The sequence below is a fragment of the Papio anubis genome, chromosome 5, assembly GCF_008728515.1.
Source record: "Papio anubis isolate 15944 chromosome 5, Panubis1.0, whole genome shotgun sequence".
NCBI lineage: Eukaryota > Metazoa > Chordata > Mammalia > Primates > Cercopithecidae > Papio > Papio anubis.
In genome coordinates, this window is record NC_044980.1 from 143,029,406 (window position 1) to 143,047,715 (window position 18,310).

The 18,310-nt window shown below is 52.2% G+C and overlaps 1 protein-coding gene across 2 annotated transcripts in view; it reads right to left on the reverse strand.

The window, feature by feature from the left end:
• CAMK2A (calcium/calmodulin dependent protein kinase II alpha) overlaps window positions 1–18,008 on the reverse strand; it is a 70,035-nt gene extending 52,027 nt beyond the window's left edge. For both annotated transcript variants that reach the window (XM_003900360.5, XM_003900359.5), the window contains exons 1-2: window positions 17,286–18,008; window positions 677–771 (exon numbers count right to left, since the gene is read on the reverse strand). In XM_003900360.5, coding sequence (XP_003900409.1) covers window positions 677–771; window positions 17,286–17,347 — 157 coding nt within the window. In that variant the 5' untranslated portion in view covers window positions 17,348–18,008. The remainder of the gene's footprint in view (window positions 1–676; window positions 772–17,285) is intronic.
• Between the last annotated feature and the right edge of the window lie 302 nt (window positions 18,009–18,310).

Below are 18,310 nucleotides of genomic sequence, written 5' to 3' on the forward strand. Positions count from 1 at the left end.
TCGCTACTAAAAATACAAAGAAAAAAAATTAGCCGGGCATGGTGCTGGGCGCTTGTAATCCCAGCTACTCGGGAGGCTGAGGCAGGAGAATTGCTTGAACCCAGGAGGAGGAGGTTGCAGTGAGCCAAGATCGCACCATTGCACTCCAGCCTGGGCGACAAGAGTGAAACTCCATCTCAGAAAAAAAAAAAAAAGAGAGAGAGAGAGAGAGAGAGAAAATGGAGGAGGCCTCGTCAGATTGGGGGGGTCAGGAAAACCTCTCAAAGGATGTGACCTTAAGCTGAGACCTGAAGGCTGAGAAACAGCCATTCATAAAAGGAGCCAGGAGATGGCGTTCAGGCAGAGGGAATGGCGAGGGTAGAGGTCTGGAGGGGAGAAGTGACAGCGAGTGGCAGGAGAGCAGGGAAAGGAGGGCCCATCTGGTGTCTCAGTCCTCACCTGTGAGGTACAGAGCTTGGCCTGTCTGGGTGAGGCTGTGGTCTCCAGCCTCGAAAAAACGAAAAGAAGGAAAAAGGGAAGGTCTATTCTCAAGGCACCCCCAGGAAGAGCAGCCCCCACCCCTGCCATAAGTATCACCCATGGGCTCGGCCCGGGGTCCTGGTCTAAACCAAGCAGTACAGGTAAGGGGAGAGAGGAGAGCCCTGGAGGGTGGGCAGGGTAGAGATCAGGCACCTACCTCTGGCTGACAGCTTCTTGGTGTTGATGATCTTGGCAGCATACTCCTGGCCGGCCAGCACCTTCACACACCTTCGCACCACCGAGAAGGCTCCCCTAGGAGGACAGAGAAGGTGGAGAGGGTGAGGGAACGCCCAAGGGCTGTGTCCCTAGGAGATGTTGGAGTTCACGTCGCTGCCCTATGCTAGAAGGAAGCCCTTCATCAGTGCTGCTCAAGCTCACAGGGGCTTCTGTGGCCCAACTCAGGGACAGAGCGAGGCCAGAGAGACCCAGAAGATGGACCCAGAAGCAGAAGATTAGAAGCTTGGCCTCAAGTGAGAGGAGCCTGCCAACGTCATCAAAGTTGGGCTCACCATGCTGTAAAACATTAGAATCATGTAGTGTTAGAACCGCAGAAACCAGGTCTCTGAAAGTTTTTAGTTTTTTATTCTTTCAGTAGGTAAACATGGACATGGTTCAAAGTTCAAAAGATATAAAGGTATGGGTAGTAAAATGACTCCCTCTCGCCACTGTACTATAGCCTCTGAGGTCCCCTTCCCAGAGATTACCACTGTCACCATGTCCTTGAGTCTCTTTCCACAGACGGTGTCCCACACACTAATGGTACTGGACACTGTATACTGTTCTCCACCTTCCTTTTTTCAGTGAATAATATATTTTTAGAGATCCTCCTTCCGTATCATAACATAAGAGTTCCTTGTTACTTAGTATGTAATTGTATGGCTGTCTGATCCTTTATTCAGCCAGTCCCCTACCGATGGGCACTCAGATTAGTTTCAATCTATAGCCATTACAAACAATGCTACAATGACTAGCCGTGTATGTGTGCATTAGAATTATATATCTTATGTATGCACGTGTCTGCGTGGATACATTTCCAGAACTTATGTTATCCGGTCAAGGGGCAGGTGTCGTTTGCTGATTTCAATGGATAATGAGAGATTGTCCGTATTAAAGATTGTACCAACTCACCTTCCCACTAGAATGCAAGGGTGCCAGTTTCCTTTGCCCTTGTCAACACAGTGTTTTATCAAACTTTTTATATCTGCTAAAGAGACAAGTGGAAAATGGCAATTTGCTGTAATTCAATTTGTAACTGTCATATTACAAGTGAAGCTGAGCATCTTTTCACGTTTTAAGAGACTCTTGGGATTTTATCCTCAAACTATTAGTAATTATAAGAGAACTTGGGGCAAGGTCTGTGAGTTTTCCACCTCACAGGGGAAAACATTGTCACCACGTAGAATGTGGCCCATTTCCTACCTCATTTGATTTTTCAGGAAAAGCTACAAAACTAGATATTGATGAGAAATTTTCCAATTTTTAAATACTGGCACCTATTCTAAAAGAATTTGAGGATGGTGTTAGGCCAAACAAAACTTGTCTAAGGGCTAGATCTGGAGTCTAGATGCCATTTTGCTCTCTTTGCCACAAAGGCCATGCACTCCAATCCCTTCATATACACAGGAGACTCCTAAAGGGCCCAATACTGACCGTAGTCACCACTATAGCACCCTAACCCCGTGCTAATGGAAGAAGAGAGTCTCCTGGGCAGGTTTCCCAAATCTAAATGTCCAGGGAAGTCACCTAGGTACCTTGTTAAAATGTAGATTATGATTCCTCAAGACTTTGAGTTCCAGTGTAGATTGCTCAAGGTCAAATGGTTCATAACAGGCAGAGCTGTGTCTAGAACTCAGATGTTAGCACTCTTGGGTGTGTGACTTCCACACCAAGTAAGCCTTCCAGTTCCTGGCAGGCTGGGCCACACCCAGGTTTTTGACATGGCTGCACACATCACATCCTCCAAACTTGGATGCCCCATCCCAAGCTCATGGGCAGCTCCAAGCCCACAAAAAGATGAGGCTGACAAGGCAGAGGAGGATGCTGGCAGGCACTGAAGAAGCCTGCAGGCTAGCACAGATGCCTGCTCTGCACACAGCCCTGAGCATGGTATCACTGGCTTCATGTCTGGGCAGCAGGAAATGAGCGGCTGGGAAACTGTAAAGAAGGATGAGGAGGAAGGAGCCAGGATACAGACTACAGACCAAGAAATATAACCTTGTAGGAAAGCTAGAGGGGGCCGGAATTCATGGGCACGCAGAGGGCCTCGCACAGCTGTGGCTCCTCCTTGGGGCATGCAGCCTGTCCATATGCTACCAGGAAGAAAGCAGCAAGACCCCAGTCCCCTCCCTGAGACTCTCCCCTGCTACGCGGCCCCTCTTCCATGCTTCCAGAGCACCCCTGCTTAGAAAAGATTCATTTTTCTTCCATCATTCCCGCAACACTTCTGGCCACCAGCTATAAAGGGTTTTTTTTTTTTTTCATAGCAACTTATTCTCTGGACACCAGTTGGGTATCCTATAATTCAGTTATGAAACTAACTACCTAGAGTTAGTGCAGACCCCACAGGTTAAGGGCTAAAACCTACAAGACGATCCCCTTGCTTCAGATACCAATCACAAATAGTGGGTCCTCAGGTTACTCACAATTCTGTCCAACCTGGCTGGTGACTGGGGGATCCCACAACCTCCTCCTTTTAGAATTTTCTATGATGGCTCACAAAACTCAGGAAAACGCTTACTTACATTTACCAGTTGTGCATGTGTGTGTGTTTACAACAGAGGTTATGATATAGGGTACAGATGAACAGCTAGATGAAGAGGGGCACAGAGCAAGGTCTGGAAGGATCTTGAACACAGGAACTTTTGTCCCCATGGAGTTGGGGTGTGTCACCCTCAGGGCATGTGGATGTGTTCACCAACCCGGAAGGTCTCCAAGCTCCGTACTTAAGAGACCTTTATGGAGGTCTCATCACTAGGCATGATTGTTTATTAACGCAATCCCCAGCCCCTCTCCCCTCCCTGAGAATGCAGGGAGGGGCTGAAAGTTCTAAGCTTCTGGCCATGGTTTGATCTTTCTGTGACCAGCTCCCACACAGGCACCCACCCAAAGCTGCCTCATTAGAACAAAAGATGCTCTCATCACCCAGGAAATTCCAAGGCAGTTGGGAGCTTTGAGTCAGGAACTGGGTTCTAAGACCAAATACTAGAACAAAAGATGCTGTTAGTACCTCCATCACTTAGAAAATTATAAGGTTTGGGGAGCTCTGTGCCAAGAACCAGGGACAATGACCAACTACATATTTCTAGATTTCTTATGATATCATAATATCACAACCCTACACCCCCATCTAACTCAGACTGGTGGTGGCTCCTCCACCGGCTTATTTCTCCCACCCTGACAGTGAGTTCCTGAGGGCCAGGACTTTCACATTTTTCCTCTGTCCCCAGTGCTTGAATACCCAGTGTCTAATGCCAATAGAGCCTCCATGAGTGTGACTTGCAGGAGAAGGAGGTGGATTTCAGCAAGAGTGAGAGAAAATGGAGTGAGACAGGAGAGGAAATTTTCAGATGGGGTGTTAGGAATAGGAACAGGCATCTAAGGAAGATGGGGAACAACTGGTTTCTCAAACGTGCCCGCCCTACCCAGGGATGGGGATGGACCCCAAAGACCTTTAGGTCCCCCTCTAGCTGGGGGCCATGATTCTCAAAAGCCCTATGAGAAAAAAGTTTAAAGTGGCCACATCTGGGCAAGGTTCTGAGAATTCCAGGAAGAGAAGGGCAGGAAGCGGGGAAGGTTGTGAGCTCCAGGGTGCAGGAGCTGGGTCTCGTCCTGCTCATCAGCACCTGACAAAACTTGGTCCAGAGCTACAGCTCAATTAATATGTGTGGGTGGATGGAGGGATTGAAGAAGGGATGGTTGGACAGCAGGAGGGAGGGAGGAGTGTAATTTCTCCATTAGAGAGGCAAAATTTCATTCTAGGTAAAGACCTTGGATCAATGATTATCAAACTGGCTGCCTGAGAATCCCCTGAAGGATCTTCGAAAAAACAGATTCTGGCCGGGCGTGGTGGCTCACGCCTGCAATCCCAGCACTTTGGGAGGCCAAGGTGGGAGAATCGCTTGAGCCCAGGAGTTTGAGACCAGCCTGGGCAACATGGCGAAACTCCGTCTCTACTGCTGGGCATGGTGGTGCACGTCTGTGTTCCCAGATACTCAGGAGGCTGATGTAGGAGGATCACTTAAGTGCCGGAGTTGGAGACTGTAGTGAGCTGAGATAGCATCACTGCACTCCAGCCTGGGTGACACAGCAAGACTCTGTCTCAAAAGAAAAAATAAGCAGATTCCAAGGTCCCACCCAGACCTCTTAAATCAGCACCTCTGGGTGTAGGCCCAGGGAATTTGTAATTTCATTTTAACTCTGTCTGTAGGTGATTCTTTCTCAGGCAGCCCAGCACTGCCCAGCGCCTTCCGGGGAAGTCCTGCTGCGTATCCTGTCTCCCTTGGAAATCCACACTGATGGGGGCCAGCGAGGGCTCTGCTCAGGGAGACCTGACAGGCCCCATGAGACTGGGCTCTGGCTCAGGGAGCCAAGGCCATAAGAGCTATGTCTATAAAACAAGAGAAGCCATACTTGCTGAAGTTCCTCTTCCGAACAGCACCAAGCTTTTGTATAAATTAGAGGCTCCTCACCAGGAGTCCATGCCATAGATGGGGTAGTGCGGGGACCCTGAGCCCCTTGAAGGACACCTGTACATCCAAGTGTAAGCAAGTGCATTTTTTGGAGGGAGATAAGGGTGCATAGCTTTTATCAGATGCTCAGAGGAAGGAGTTTCTCAAAACAAGCTTAGAGCTGGTGATCCGGAGGGCACCAGCCCCTCACAAGCCCAGAAGTCTTCTTCCCTTCAAATGTACATTCACCACTAAGCACGCTTTTGACCCTCACAGCAATCCTGTGGAGTTGGAATTCTGCTCTCCCATTTAATAGATTGGGAAACCGAGGCCTCAAGTGAGCAGGCATATTCCTAATTGAGGCTGTGAAGAGAATCCAGGTCCCTTGCACTTTTTCTTCTGACTCAACCACGACAGGAGAATGTGGTCCTCAAGAGCAGAGGCTCTGGGGTCACAAAGACCCATAGTCCAATCCTAGCTCACCCCCAACTGTGTGATGCTGAACTTGACACATCCCCTTCTGCGTCTTCCTGTTAGAGGGTAATAACAGCCTCTACCTCCTGGGTCTGTTGGGGAGATTAAGTGAGGTAACTGGTGCAAAACACTTGATACAGTACTAATCACAAGGGACATAGTTTGGGGAGAAGGGGGGCAAATGAGGTGAGAAAAGGGGCTGGGCTGCTACCTAGGCAGCCCCAGGCTCCAACCCTACCTGCCATGGCGGTAGGGATCAGAGGAAAGTCATAGCCAAAATGAGAATGAGGGCAGTGAGTCGGCAGCCCTAACCTCTTCCCTTTTTTATCTTCTGTTTAAAAAAGAAAAAAAAAAAAATGTTTCTGTATTCTTGTTCTGCACGAACAAGTGGCCACAGCCCAGAAACCCTGGCAAACAGAAGAGCCAGCCCACTCCTCTTGTGGCCCTGAGCTGAGCAGGCAGCCAGCAGATGGGCAAGTGGGCAGGAACTTGGGAACAGGACAGGGCAGGAGAGGCAAGGAGGCCAAGGTTGGGAGGGCAGGGGTGGGAGGCGATGGCCAAGAGTCCCAAGAGGAAGGGATGAGGCCTGGGTGTGAGGGCTGGGGCAGATGGCCATGGGCAGTCCTGGAAGTGCCTGTGAAAGTATTTCTGAATTCCTTGAGAGGTGTAGGGGAATGCCCCTGGGTGCAAAGGAGGAGGGGTGGGGGAAGTGTTCCTGGGTGCAAGGGGTGGGTGTCTGGCCATAGGCATGTATTGGCAACCTGGTCTAGCCCCTAAGAGTGTGATGCTGTGAGGCTGTAGGTGTGACAAAGCACATGTATATCACCCTAGGTATGAAGCATGTATCCATGTGAGCCAGAGGGTCACAGAATGTAGGCAGGGAAGGGTGTGTGGGGGAGAGACAGACAGGCAGACACTGGAGGAACCAAGTCTCAGCCCTCAGCCCTGCTGGGAGGACTTAGGCAAGAATCGGCCCCAGTGAGGACCACAGTCTCTTCATCTGCAATGTGGAGGCTAGGGTAGGGATGAGGCGCAGGAACGCAGTAGCTTTTCAGCTCTAGTGTTTCATACCAGTGCCGTCCAACAGAACTTCCTGTGATGATGCACACACACTGAGCTGTCCACTGCAGCAGCCACCAGCCACAGATGCTACAGAGCAGTTGAAATGGGACCAGTGGAACTGAGCACCAAATTTCTTATTTTATTTAATCTAAATAACTATATGTGGCTAATGACTGCCACATTGGAGAGCACGGTTCTACATAGAGAAGAGCAGGCACTCCTGAGTCAGACCAAGCAGAGTTCACATAGTGGGTCAGCTATTTCCTAGCAAGCTACTTCACCTCAGTAAGCCTGTTTCCCCCCTACTGCAAAATATGGACAACAATAGTACCAACCCTGTGCAGTTGTTTCAAGGATTCAATGAGATAATTAGGCAGGCAATGAGTTTGGCAGAGTCCCTGGGGTATAGTAAATGCTCAAGGAACAATGCCTTGTGTAGGCATCATTATCCACGAAGGGAGGAGGACAGCTGGCATCATCAGAAACAAAATGGACATTGTTTGCCAAACTCGGGGAAGAAGTAAGCCAAGGTGGAGGTGTGTGGGAGCCATAGCGAGGTGGGGAAGGGGCAGCTCACCAGGGCTGAATAGCCTGCCCCTGAGAGTGGACAAGCAGGAGTGTGGGCAGGCAGGGAGGCCCCCCTCTGGCAGACAGACAGAGAGGGCACAGTGACAGTGAGTCCGGTGCGCGTGGCTGAGAATGTGGGAACGTGCTAATGGGCTGTGAAAAGCAAGATTCACGCTGGGAAATTGCTTTCTAGCTGCCTGGCAGGCAAGGTGTCCTGGGCGTAGCTGGCTGCCAGCCCACAGGGGCCCACCGCCCTCTCTGGCCTGAAACAGCAGGAAGAGTTGACATGGCAGTCAAGTGCAGCTCCAGGAGCACTAGATGGGGAGTCAGAAGACCTGAGCCCTCACTCAGCTTGGCTACCAGCTTGCTTACTCTTCTGGGCCTCAGTTTCCTCATTCAAAAGATGGGACCAGCCCCGCTCCCTCCTGGGGATGTTTGTGAGGGGTCTCTGCTGCCCAAGACGGGTTGCTGCCACTTTCTCTAAAGGAAGCCTCTTCACCTTCACCCCAGACCACTCAGAGCCACGTTACACCTGTCAGTCTCAGCAAACAGGAACACTTATGATCTATTGCGGCCTTCTGGGGACAGCACTCACCAAACACTTCCCTCCACTCTGGGCTCCGTGGGGGTCTGATTGTCTGGGCCCCTTACGGTAGTCTTTAGTGTCTGCTCTTCATTAACTGTTTCCTCAAACATGCTGAGGTCTCCCTCCTTCCAGAAAAATAAAACAACCTCCTCAAATAAAACAAAACAACCAGGAACCTTTCTCTCGACCCAGCAGCCTGGGCTGTTTCCTTCCTCCCTTCTTCTTTGCTGCCAAGCTTCCAGAACAAATGTCCGACATCCGCCGCCTCCTCTTCCCACCTCCCACACTCCATGAACCCACCACAATCTGGCTGCCGCCCCCGGGGCTCCATGAAAGAAATGCCTGCGCCAGGTTCGCCCACCCATGCCTCATCCCACCCTCACCACTACCCCTTGCAGTCCCCGCTGGAGCCTAATGCACCTTGCCTACCCCACCCCAGGTAGCATTTGGCCTCACTGAACATAGCTTTGAGCTCACCTTTCCTTTTGTTTCTGGGTCGCCGTGCTCTCCTGGTCTCCCCCATCACTGAAAATGCCTTCGCTGCCCCACCTTCCCTCAGTATTGCTGCTCCCGGCCTCTTTCCACCCACCCTCTTACCACTCCCGCCCATCCCTTCTACCAGGGGCCATTAGCTGTGATCTCTGGGGAGGCTCCAGACATTTGTGAACCCACTTAAAACTGTATTAAAATGATTCTGTGTCTGTGCATTGTTCTGGGCAAAGGATGCATAGTCATCAGCTCTGCAAAGGAGTCCATGACTTCCCAAATAGTTAAAGTCATTGACCATTACCCAAAACTGAAATCCACATCCAGAGTCCCCTCCTGTCTTCGGAACTCTAGCTCCGTATTTTTAGCTACTCATTATCTTGCCTAGATGCTACGTGGCAGGCACCTCATAATCAAAGCCCAGCCTCTTCCCCAAAATTTCCCCACTCTTGGTTAAGATACTTAAGCATTTCACTTCTCTGAGATGAGCTGGGGGTGATTTCAGAAAGTTCCTGGTCAAATGCAGATAGATCTGTTATCTGTGAGAGAATCTGCATCCAAAACCCTTTGGTGGTAACACATAGCCCAGGCTGGCTGATTTGATCACCCAGGATGTGGAACCCGGAATAGACAGGTTAGAATGCCTGGGGGAAGGGAAAGAGCTGGGGTGGGCCACAGAGGCAGCACCATGCACTGGGCTAGAGTGTGGGCCACATGTGGCTGCATCAGAACTTTGTATAGCCCACAATGTCTTACTTTTGAAGTCCACCCCTTCCTATTCCAAAGCTGAAGAGACTGGGGCCAAGACCTTGAACCCAGGACTGCTGATTCATAGTCCATTGCTTTTTCCAATACCCAGTACTCTCAGATTAGAGGGGATCTGACCTTGAGGTCCACAGTCAAACTTTGGAGTAGGAGGAACTGTGGAAAATGACAGCATTCTGCGTGTTGCGGTGAGTGGGCATTTTGGGAGGGGGAGAGTACCCACAGCTTATTTGAGATTCTCTGAGGACTCCAGATTCCCAAAACAGTTAAAAAGCTGGGGTCAGTTTCATTCAGAAACAATGAGAAGCTTTTAGACCTCAGCTTACCCATCTGTGAAATCAACTGTTGATAAGTAATTTTTAAGCCTTCTCTTTTTCTTTCTTTCCCATTTAGGCATTAGTACCTTTCCTTAATAATAAACAAACAAAACACAGCTATGCAGCTTCTCAAATGGTGACTAGATCAGAGGAGGTGGCGCTGGGGGCTCACCATCCCCTTTGCTTGACTCTCCCCACTTCTTCCCAGCTCTGTGAGCAGAACTCCACAGAACAAAGCATTATACAGCCAGAAAATCCTAGGACCTATTACTGAAACCACACCTCTCCCATCCTCTCAACCGCCTGCGGCTGCAGCCACCCACTCCCAGACTCTAAAAGATGCTGCAGGGACGCAGTGTGCTTGAGCTGTCCCGCACTGCCCCCCGCCCCCAAACACCAATCCAGCAGAAGTCTCGTGGGGGACACAGAAGGGCTGGGATCCGGAAGAATCTGTTTGCTGCAGGGAACATTGAACCAACAGAAGTTCCAACATATTCCTTGTTTTGGCTGCACAACAGTTTTTTCGAATGGGTCACAAAAAGAAAAATAGAAAAATATTCTATTTTCTCTTTACAGTGCTTAAAGGCAGGGCCAGAGCCCAGCAAGGCAGGGGACATGCCAAGGGGTGACTTTCTCCTCAGTCTTTGATGGCCTGGCCCTGTCCAGAGTATATACCATGAAGGCTTTCAGAGGTCCAAGCGTCAGAGAGAGAGAGAGGCCTCCAGGGATAGGACAGCCAAGCACTGGAGTGGACAGACACTGGAGTGTCCAGTTCTCATGTGTCACTAGCTTGTGTGACCATGGGCAAGGGCCTCGCCCTCTCTGGGCCTTAGCTCGCCATCTGTAAGACAACGCAGCCCTCTTCCCTCCGATATACTGAATTGAATTGAGGGTACCCTGGCTCTAAATCATCTCCCACTTCATTCTTTTAGCAAAGCATCTCCCCAGATGAGGGCAGGGACCTAGGGCAGGAGGCCTGCAAGGAAGGTAAGGCCGTGGATGAGAGTGGGAATTTGCACATCTCTGCTGCCAGAGCACTAGCTCCTGAGGCCGCAGCCAGTTGTGGGATGCAGGAGCGGTTCTGACCATTGGAATGTCTTCCTTCTGTGGAGCTAAAAGCTACCTCCCTTACTCTACATAGTCGGCAGCTCTGCCTCTAGGGCCTCTCAGGCCCCAGGACATCTCTGCAGACACAGGGGTTGGGGAAGGGAGAGACATAGTCCCTGAGGGGTCTCTTCTGTCTGCTAAAGCCCCTCAGTTCCTTGGTGTTCTCTCACTTGATTCGGCTTCCAGACCTTCACCACCCTGCCTGGCCCCCTCTTCCAGACAATCTAGAGGTTTTTAATAGTCCTGCTAGGACCCAACATCTGGAAATTGGGGTCAGGCTGAACGGGCCAGAGAAGAGTGGGACCCCAGATCACCCTAGGGCTGACATGCTCCACTGAAATACATACCTCAGAGCTTTTGTCTGAGTTGTTCCCGCTCTCAGGAACACTCTTTCACCCTCTTCCCTCTGGTTAACTCTTCTTCCTCTCTCTTACTTTCGCTCTCTTTTTAAGATAGAGACAAGGTCTCTATCACCCAGGCTGGAGTGCAGTGGCATGATCATAGCTCATTGCATCCTCAGACTCCTGGGCTCAAGCAATCCTCCCACCTCAGCCTCCTGAGTAGCTGGAACTACAGGCATGCACCACTGCACCCAGCTAACCTCTGGGTAACTCTTATTTAGCCTCTAGCTCCCTAACGTCATCGCTTCAGGGAACTTTCCCTGATACCTCCCTCACCCCAACTAATTGAGATCTCTTTGCAGCTCACAATTCCGTGTATGTGGCCAAAGCCCTTATCCAGTTGCATTTAAATAATGATTTCTGAAGTGATTTAATTAATGTTGGCTTTGCACTGGATTGTGAGCCCCGCGAGGGCAGAGACTACCTAAGTCTTGCATGTGGTGCATGCTGGGCTCAACCTAGGACTGGGAACAGAGTACGTGCTCAGGAAATACCTGTTGAAAGGATGCAAGGATCCCAGATGTGTTCCTCTTTTTATATGACCCCAAGACACCAAGGCCCTCAACCTTCTCCAGCACAAAAAGTCTCACTGGCCTTACAGTCCCACCTGACACCGTGGTAGACAGCCATGCCGCACGAGGACCGGGAGGACCTGGGCTTGGTCTCAGCGGCTTGGGCTATACCTGCACTCAGCAGGTTGCCTGGGGTGGGAGGCTTCCTACAGCGCCAGAGAGAAGCTCCAAGAGAGTGCCACAGGCGGTTCACATGCAGAAAGGGGACTGCAGCAAAGAGGGCAGAGACAGAGGCAGAGACAGAGGCAGAGACAGAGGCAGAGGCAGAGAGACAGAGACAGAGTGAAACCAGAGAGATGGAGAGAAGAGCACAGAAAAAGACAAGCAGACAGACAAAGTCAGAGAAAGCCCAGAAGCCCAGCTAGCATCATCTTGCTATCCCTGCACTGGGAGACGGACTCGTGCTCTATGCCCTATCACAGCCTGTGTGTGTGTGTGTGTGTGTGTGTGTGTGTGTGTGTCCATGTGCATGTGTGTGCTCCCGTGAGCTGTGTGAAGACGCACATGTGTGTGTGAGCACGCATGCATCGGCAACAGGATGCGAGTGTTGCACTCCAAAGCTCTGCCCTCACCCCACAGAGAGGGCCACGGCCCAGACTGCAGGGTATGCTGGCAGTGGTGTCACTGTGTGCTTGTGGAGGGAGGTGGGGAGGAAGGGAGGGAGGGAGGGAGGCTCAGCAGAGTGTCAGTGTGTCTCAGCCTGTGTGGGGGCGGCTGCGCGGGGGCGGAGGGCTGCAGCGTGCACCAGAACATGTGCGTGCCTGCGGCTCTGATGGCTTGGAGGACAGGGAGGAAGGCTCGTCCCTTCCCTGTTCCTCCCACCCTTTCCTTGAGGTCTTGCCCCTCCATTTCCTGTCCTTTGGCCTCTGGTCCCTGCACATCATCTAGTCCCCTAGCCTGGGCCCTGTCTCTCCTGTGGCCTTGGACAAATCACTTCTCTCTGAATGTTGACTCCCAGAGACCAAGCCAAGCGCCATCTATGCAATGAGCAGAGCATCTCCATGGTCCTTAAAATTCTGATGTTCTGGAGGTCTGCGATTTCCCATGTGTGCCCTCCACAGAGGGAGGTTACAGAAGGTGGCATCTCTAACGGGGCATTGCAGGCATCTCCAGAGGTATTATGATCCCCATTTTACAGATGGTAAAGCCGAGGCACACAAACGGCAAGTGATTCACCCAGGATGGCCCAGTAAATTAGAGGCAGAATCATGAGTAGAAAATCAGCAACATCAGAGTTCCCCTGCCCACATGGCCACTTCTCTTCCCTTGTTAGTGGACAAGAGGGAGGATGATCCCCAGATACGGCACCAGTCATGATCCCTCTCAGCAGTCTTCCCCCAATATGCTGGGTGCTGGAGACCTGGACACAATCCCCTGAGCCAGTCTCTCCACCTCCTCAAGCTGCGGTCTCCTCATCTGTAAGTTGGATGAGTAAGCCCTGCCTGCCTCCTTCAGAGATGAGCTCATGGATAAAGAGCCTCGCTGGCCCCGAAGTGCTGTGGATAGGAGAGGGTTTAAAAGGTGGAAGAAAAGCACGGCCCCCAGTCTTTGGGTGCATGGATGCCCAGTGTCCTCTCTCCAACGTGACATTGTCCATCCAACAGCTCTGCCTGGGAAAGGCAGGATTGCTAAGCACATTCTACAGATGTTAGAGCCTGAGTCCCATGAGAGGGCTTGAGCACCCAGGCCCCAGGACCTCAGTGTAGGGAGTTGCCTCTGGGCCACACTGCCACCCATGGATCAACCCAGGTGAAAAGGAGCTTAGGTCGAGGAAGCTGCCCTCTCCTCCCTGTCAACCATGCTGGCCAACTGCAGCCTTTGCAACCCCTTCTCCGATCCCAGCTCTGCCTTGGGTCAATTTCAGATCTCTGTTTCTAGAGAGAAAAGAGTAGGCTGAGTTCTCTCTCCAGTCTCTCTTCCTCCCTCTCTCTCCCTCTCTCAAGTGAAATCTCCTTTGGAGACTCTTCCTATACAGCCCAATGATGACACAGGCTGCAGGGCAACTTTCTGCCTTTCTAACCTCTCCTGGGAGTAGGATCAGAAGCCTGCAGAATGCCAATGGCTGGAAAAGGCTCGTTTTCCACTTCCTTGAACGTGACCCCTTCCCTGGGCCCTCTGGTGCATCCGTGGCAACCCCTTTGCCCAATAACTAGCATTCTTCCCTTTCTCAGAGAGGTCTTTGGAGAAGGCTGTGTATGCTGGGAGCTCTGGCCTGCCCACTTCAGTCCACACTGAACCCTGGAGCTGGTGCAGCCTGCCTCCTGCAAGCTTCGGTGCCATTAGGGTCTGGGCTTTTATTTCTCTCATCCTCAGGAGAGAAGAGGATTGGGTCAAAGGAAGAGGGATGAGCTCATCTCTGGATCCCAAGAGACAGCCCCACCCCAACCTTCTAGGAGACCGGAATCAAGTTCTTGACTCATCTGAATTCATATGCTTCAGTGGAACCTGCAGTCGAGTAGCATCAAGAGGCTCCAGAAGCCCTGCCCAGGGTCCTGGCCCCGGTCACGTGTTCCCAGAGGGCTGCCCACCAGGGCTGGAGAAGAGCAGCTCCTCTCACATCCATGGCCAGCCCTACCCAGGCTCCTCAAAGGCCTGCAGTCCTGAGCCAGACCTCACTGGGCAGGATGCCAGAAGCCCTCTGGAGGGACTTGCCCTCCTCCCCAGTTGGGCAGCCCAACACCTTGAAGAAGGAAACCCAAAGGCTCCCATGTGCCCTTTTAGGGCCAACCTGGCTGCCTCTTCCAGCCACCCTGCTAGTGATCTGAAGTGGGTTCTGAAACAGGGGCTCAGCTTTTGGGTGGTGACTGCAGTGTCCCAGCTGGCAGGAACCGTGGGTCATCAGTTGAAGGATGGGCCCTGCAGGTACCCTCATGGCTTCCTCCCACAGAAGAGGCCAGCCACAGGGGAAGCACGGTTTGGTCAACCTCCTCCCAGCCCCGGATGGGCCAACTCCAGACAAAAGGTACAAGCAGATCCCGTTCCTCACTTTCAGCCTTGCCCAGCCTTTCAGAACAACAGTCTCCCCGGTAGCAATTGGCACTGGGGCCCGTCGTGCACCAGGCTCAAGGCTGCATCTCTACATGCACCATCTTACTGAATCCTCGCAGCCCTTTTTATCTCCAGACTACAGGTGGGGGTAAAGAGGTAGTGTAGCCTGCCTGGTGTCACAGAGCTATGGGTGGTGAGGGACAGAGCCTGTGTCCCTAATGGCCATGCAGGGCACTGCCCCTCCCTGCACCACTGGACGCTCAGACTGACGCTGCCATGCAGAGCAGGAGCCCCAGGCTCCTCAGTGATGTGCTCTGGCCTTTCTAACACAGACATCATGGGTGCGGAATCAGTCCACTTTATCCCCTTGTCTCTGATACAAGCTTCTGCAAACTTAGGCTCATACATAGTCTTCCCGATGTCCTGCAAGCTCCTAACATTGCATGCCACATTTCGTAGGTTTGTGCGTTTTTCCGGGGAATGTAGATTTAGACTTTCATCAGATTCCTGGAGGAATATGTGACCTAAAAAAGGTTAAGAGCAGTCTGATGGCTCTGGAAGGAAGAAGTCTGAAATTGATTAAACAAGGCCTAGCCATGCCTGCTACCCTCGGTTTTCCTGCCATGGCCACACCACGGCTCCCTTGTCCCTGAAATTTTCTGTGAAGGCTCACGAAGGGTCTCTCTGCCAAGTCGCCCCCACAAAACCCAGTCTTAACGATATCCATCTCCTCTTGGGGCAAAACATCACTTTTATTTTCACTTTGAGCACTTGAGTCACATCTCAACTCCATCTCACTGTACTCATGACGCAGTCCTGCCAGAATCCAGTCTTGGTCACTCCCTGAAAGGCAGCTTCACGGCTAATCAGGGAATTCTTGGGTTCTAGGCAAGCACTGGAAAACACCTGGAGAGGGGTCTCTGCACAAGTTTGTAGACAGCCCCAGTCCTCCAGAGCAGCCCCAAACATTATGTTCCTGCCCCTACCCGCAACAAAACACATTCAGAAAAGCCGAAAGTCTGCAGATAAGAGTGAACACACGTACACATGGGGGTATGTGTGCTCAAGGGAGGCGGTGCATGCCTGTAGGATAGCGTGTCTGCGTGTGTGTGTGTGTGTGTGTGCAAGCAGCCTTCCTGTATACAGTCACAGGGCCACCTCCCACACACATGCAGACACCAGCATGAGCTCACACATGCCTATAACACCCATACTCCCACATAGGCCTGTGAGCCCAGGCCTCACACATGCACACACGTGTGTGTGCACACACACGTACATCATCCTGTGTGCATGACCCCAGCCTTCACATAGATGTGCATATCAAGACTTCCCAGGAACACCATTGTGTCCATATCTCACATGAGCCTCCTCACATACCCCTAGACCTCACACACATGTGCCTCCCTATGTGTACACAGCTCTAACCTGCCATACATGTGCACATATAATGAGTCATGTCCACACCCTTGTTCTCATTCAACCCAGCCAATAGCACTCCTGTGATACTCATACACATGCACCCTTGCCAGGCACACTTGCATTTTCAGGCCTTACACATGAAGCACCTCTTCCTAGTGCACATGCATGAATGCTTGCACACCCTTGCAGGGCACACCAGCGTACTCCAGTGTCACAGTCAATTCCCCTCAAAAGCCCTTTTACAGCCACACACATCACTCCTCCTCAAAATGCACACTAGTACACACACATTCAGAACTCACACCAGCACACACCTGCCTCCAGGGCCCCTGCCCCATGCTCCTGCTGCCACAGCAGAAACCAACCAGGGCATCAGTGCTCCTTTGCCCACAAGGCAAACTCTGTCTCCAAAATACACCCAACCCTTGACCCATCCCAGGATCCTCCAGAAACCCAGCTGGGGACATCCAGGAATCCCTCCCTGACACTCCACACCCTACTGGGTCCCCCACAAGGGGCTCCCCTCTTTCCTCACCCTCCCATCCTTCTCTACACAGCAGTCATCAGGGCAGAAAATGAGCTCTGGGCTGGGCAACTTTGCTTGTGCAGAGCCACTGCGCCCTTCATACCCCAGCCCCTGAAACAGCGGTGCCCCCGCTGCAGCTTTCCTGGTTGCCCCTCCCCACCTCCCAACACCCAGGAAGCCTGCCATGCTCAGATATTAACCCCTACTGTACTGATGCCCTCACTCCTGGCAGGAGCTGAGAAGGGGAAGGTGGGGAGGGAGAAGTTGGCCACTCTGTACAGTCACTGTAGGTGTCTAAAGTCAGGAAGAACTACCGGGAGCTGGTGAATTCTCTGTCACTGGAGGTATCTAAGTGGAGGGCAGATGGCCACCTCAAGCAAAACTAGAGAAGGAATTCCAGTTTTGGACCCAGCTGACTAGGAAAATTCCTTTTTAACCCTAAGTCTCTAAGAATCTGTGTGTATCCAGGTTGTGTGTACTTGTGTGCATGTGTGTGTGTTTGTGTATGCGTGTACATTGGCATACACTGTTAACCCTTCATCCCTACATACACACTCGCCTGGCTGGCTTGGCACGTCTGTGCACCCACAAACATGCCCACGCCCGACTCTGGATGCTCTGTGCACAGGCAGGTGCCCCCAAACCCATACAGCCTGCCTTCATCTGTGTACACAGGAATGCTTCCCAAGCACTGCAGGCACACACACGGCTCGAGACCCTGATCTCCCCGCCCCCCCCCCCCCCCCACCCCCCCCCCCCGCACAACCCCCCCCCCCCCCCCCCCCCCCCCCCCATGCCCTCCAGGACTCCCTGAGGCACAACTCACTTGCCCAATTCCTCGAAGAGCTGGTACTCTTCCGTGAAGCGGGTGCAGGTGATGGTGGCCATCCTGGCACTGGGCAGGCAGGTGAGGCTTGGGACTGGGGGACCAGGACTGGGGCGCTGCGGCTCTGCTCCCGAACCTAGGGGCCACTTGCCTGCCCGTGCTGCCGAGTGCAAACAGAGAACTGGCTTGACTGACGAGCCCGGGGCTTCTGAGCAGGGCACTGTGGCTGCTCACAGCCTCGCGAGCCTTCGTCAGCATCCAGGTCCCCATGGCAACCACCTCCGAAACGCCCTGTTCCCGTTGCCCCGGTAACTGCCTCCCCAACACCTGCCTGCCTTCCACTGCGAAACCTGCTCTCGGACGCCCTGACCATACCGTACACAATACTGCAAGCCTGTGTGGGCTTGGGGGTGGGATGGACCCGGGACCCCTGGGGTGATGGACCCAAGGAGGGGCTGGAGGAGGTAAAATAGAACAAACTTTGTCCACAAGTGATATTTTCTCTTCCCACCTCCCCCACCTCCAACTGTGGGGCCCTTGTAGCAGACGGGATGGGATTAAGTGGGGCAAAAAGGCAGTTGCCATGGTAACAGCCAGTGGGTGCCGCATTCCGGATGGTCCCCAGGAAAGAATGACAGGATGCAGTTACCCTGGCAACTTCATCTCTAGAGAGACAGGTATTGCCCGGTTGCCCTGGCAACAGCTGGGTTCTAAGGTTTACAGGGAAACGATGGCTAATTCACAGGGATGGCTCTCCCTCTGTGGATCACTGTAGTCTCTGCAACAGTCTCTCTGTTGCCCTCTGTATTTTTTTTTTTTTTTTTTTTTTTTTTTTTTTGCTTCTGCCTCTGCTCTTTCAGCTCTTTTACCACCTTGTCCATCACACTAGCGCTCTAGTTTGGTGGAGAAGTGCAGAGGACACCCCAGGATTCTGGAAGGAACAGCCCTGACTGCCTGCTCATCCCCACCTCTCACAGCTGTGACAGTTGCTCCCCTCCAGAGCCCTCCTCTGCAACCTCTCCTCA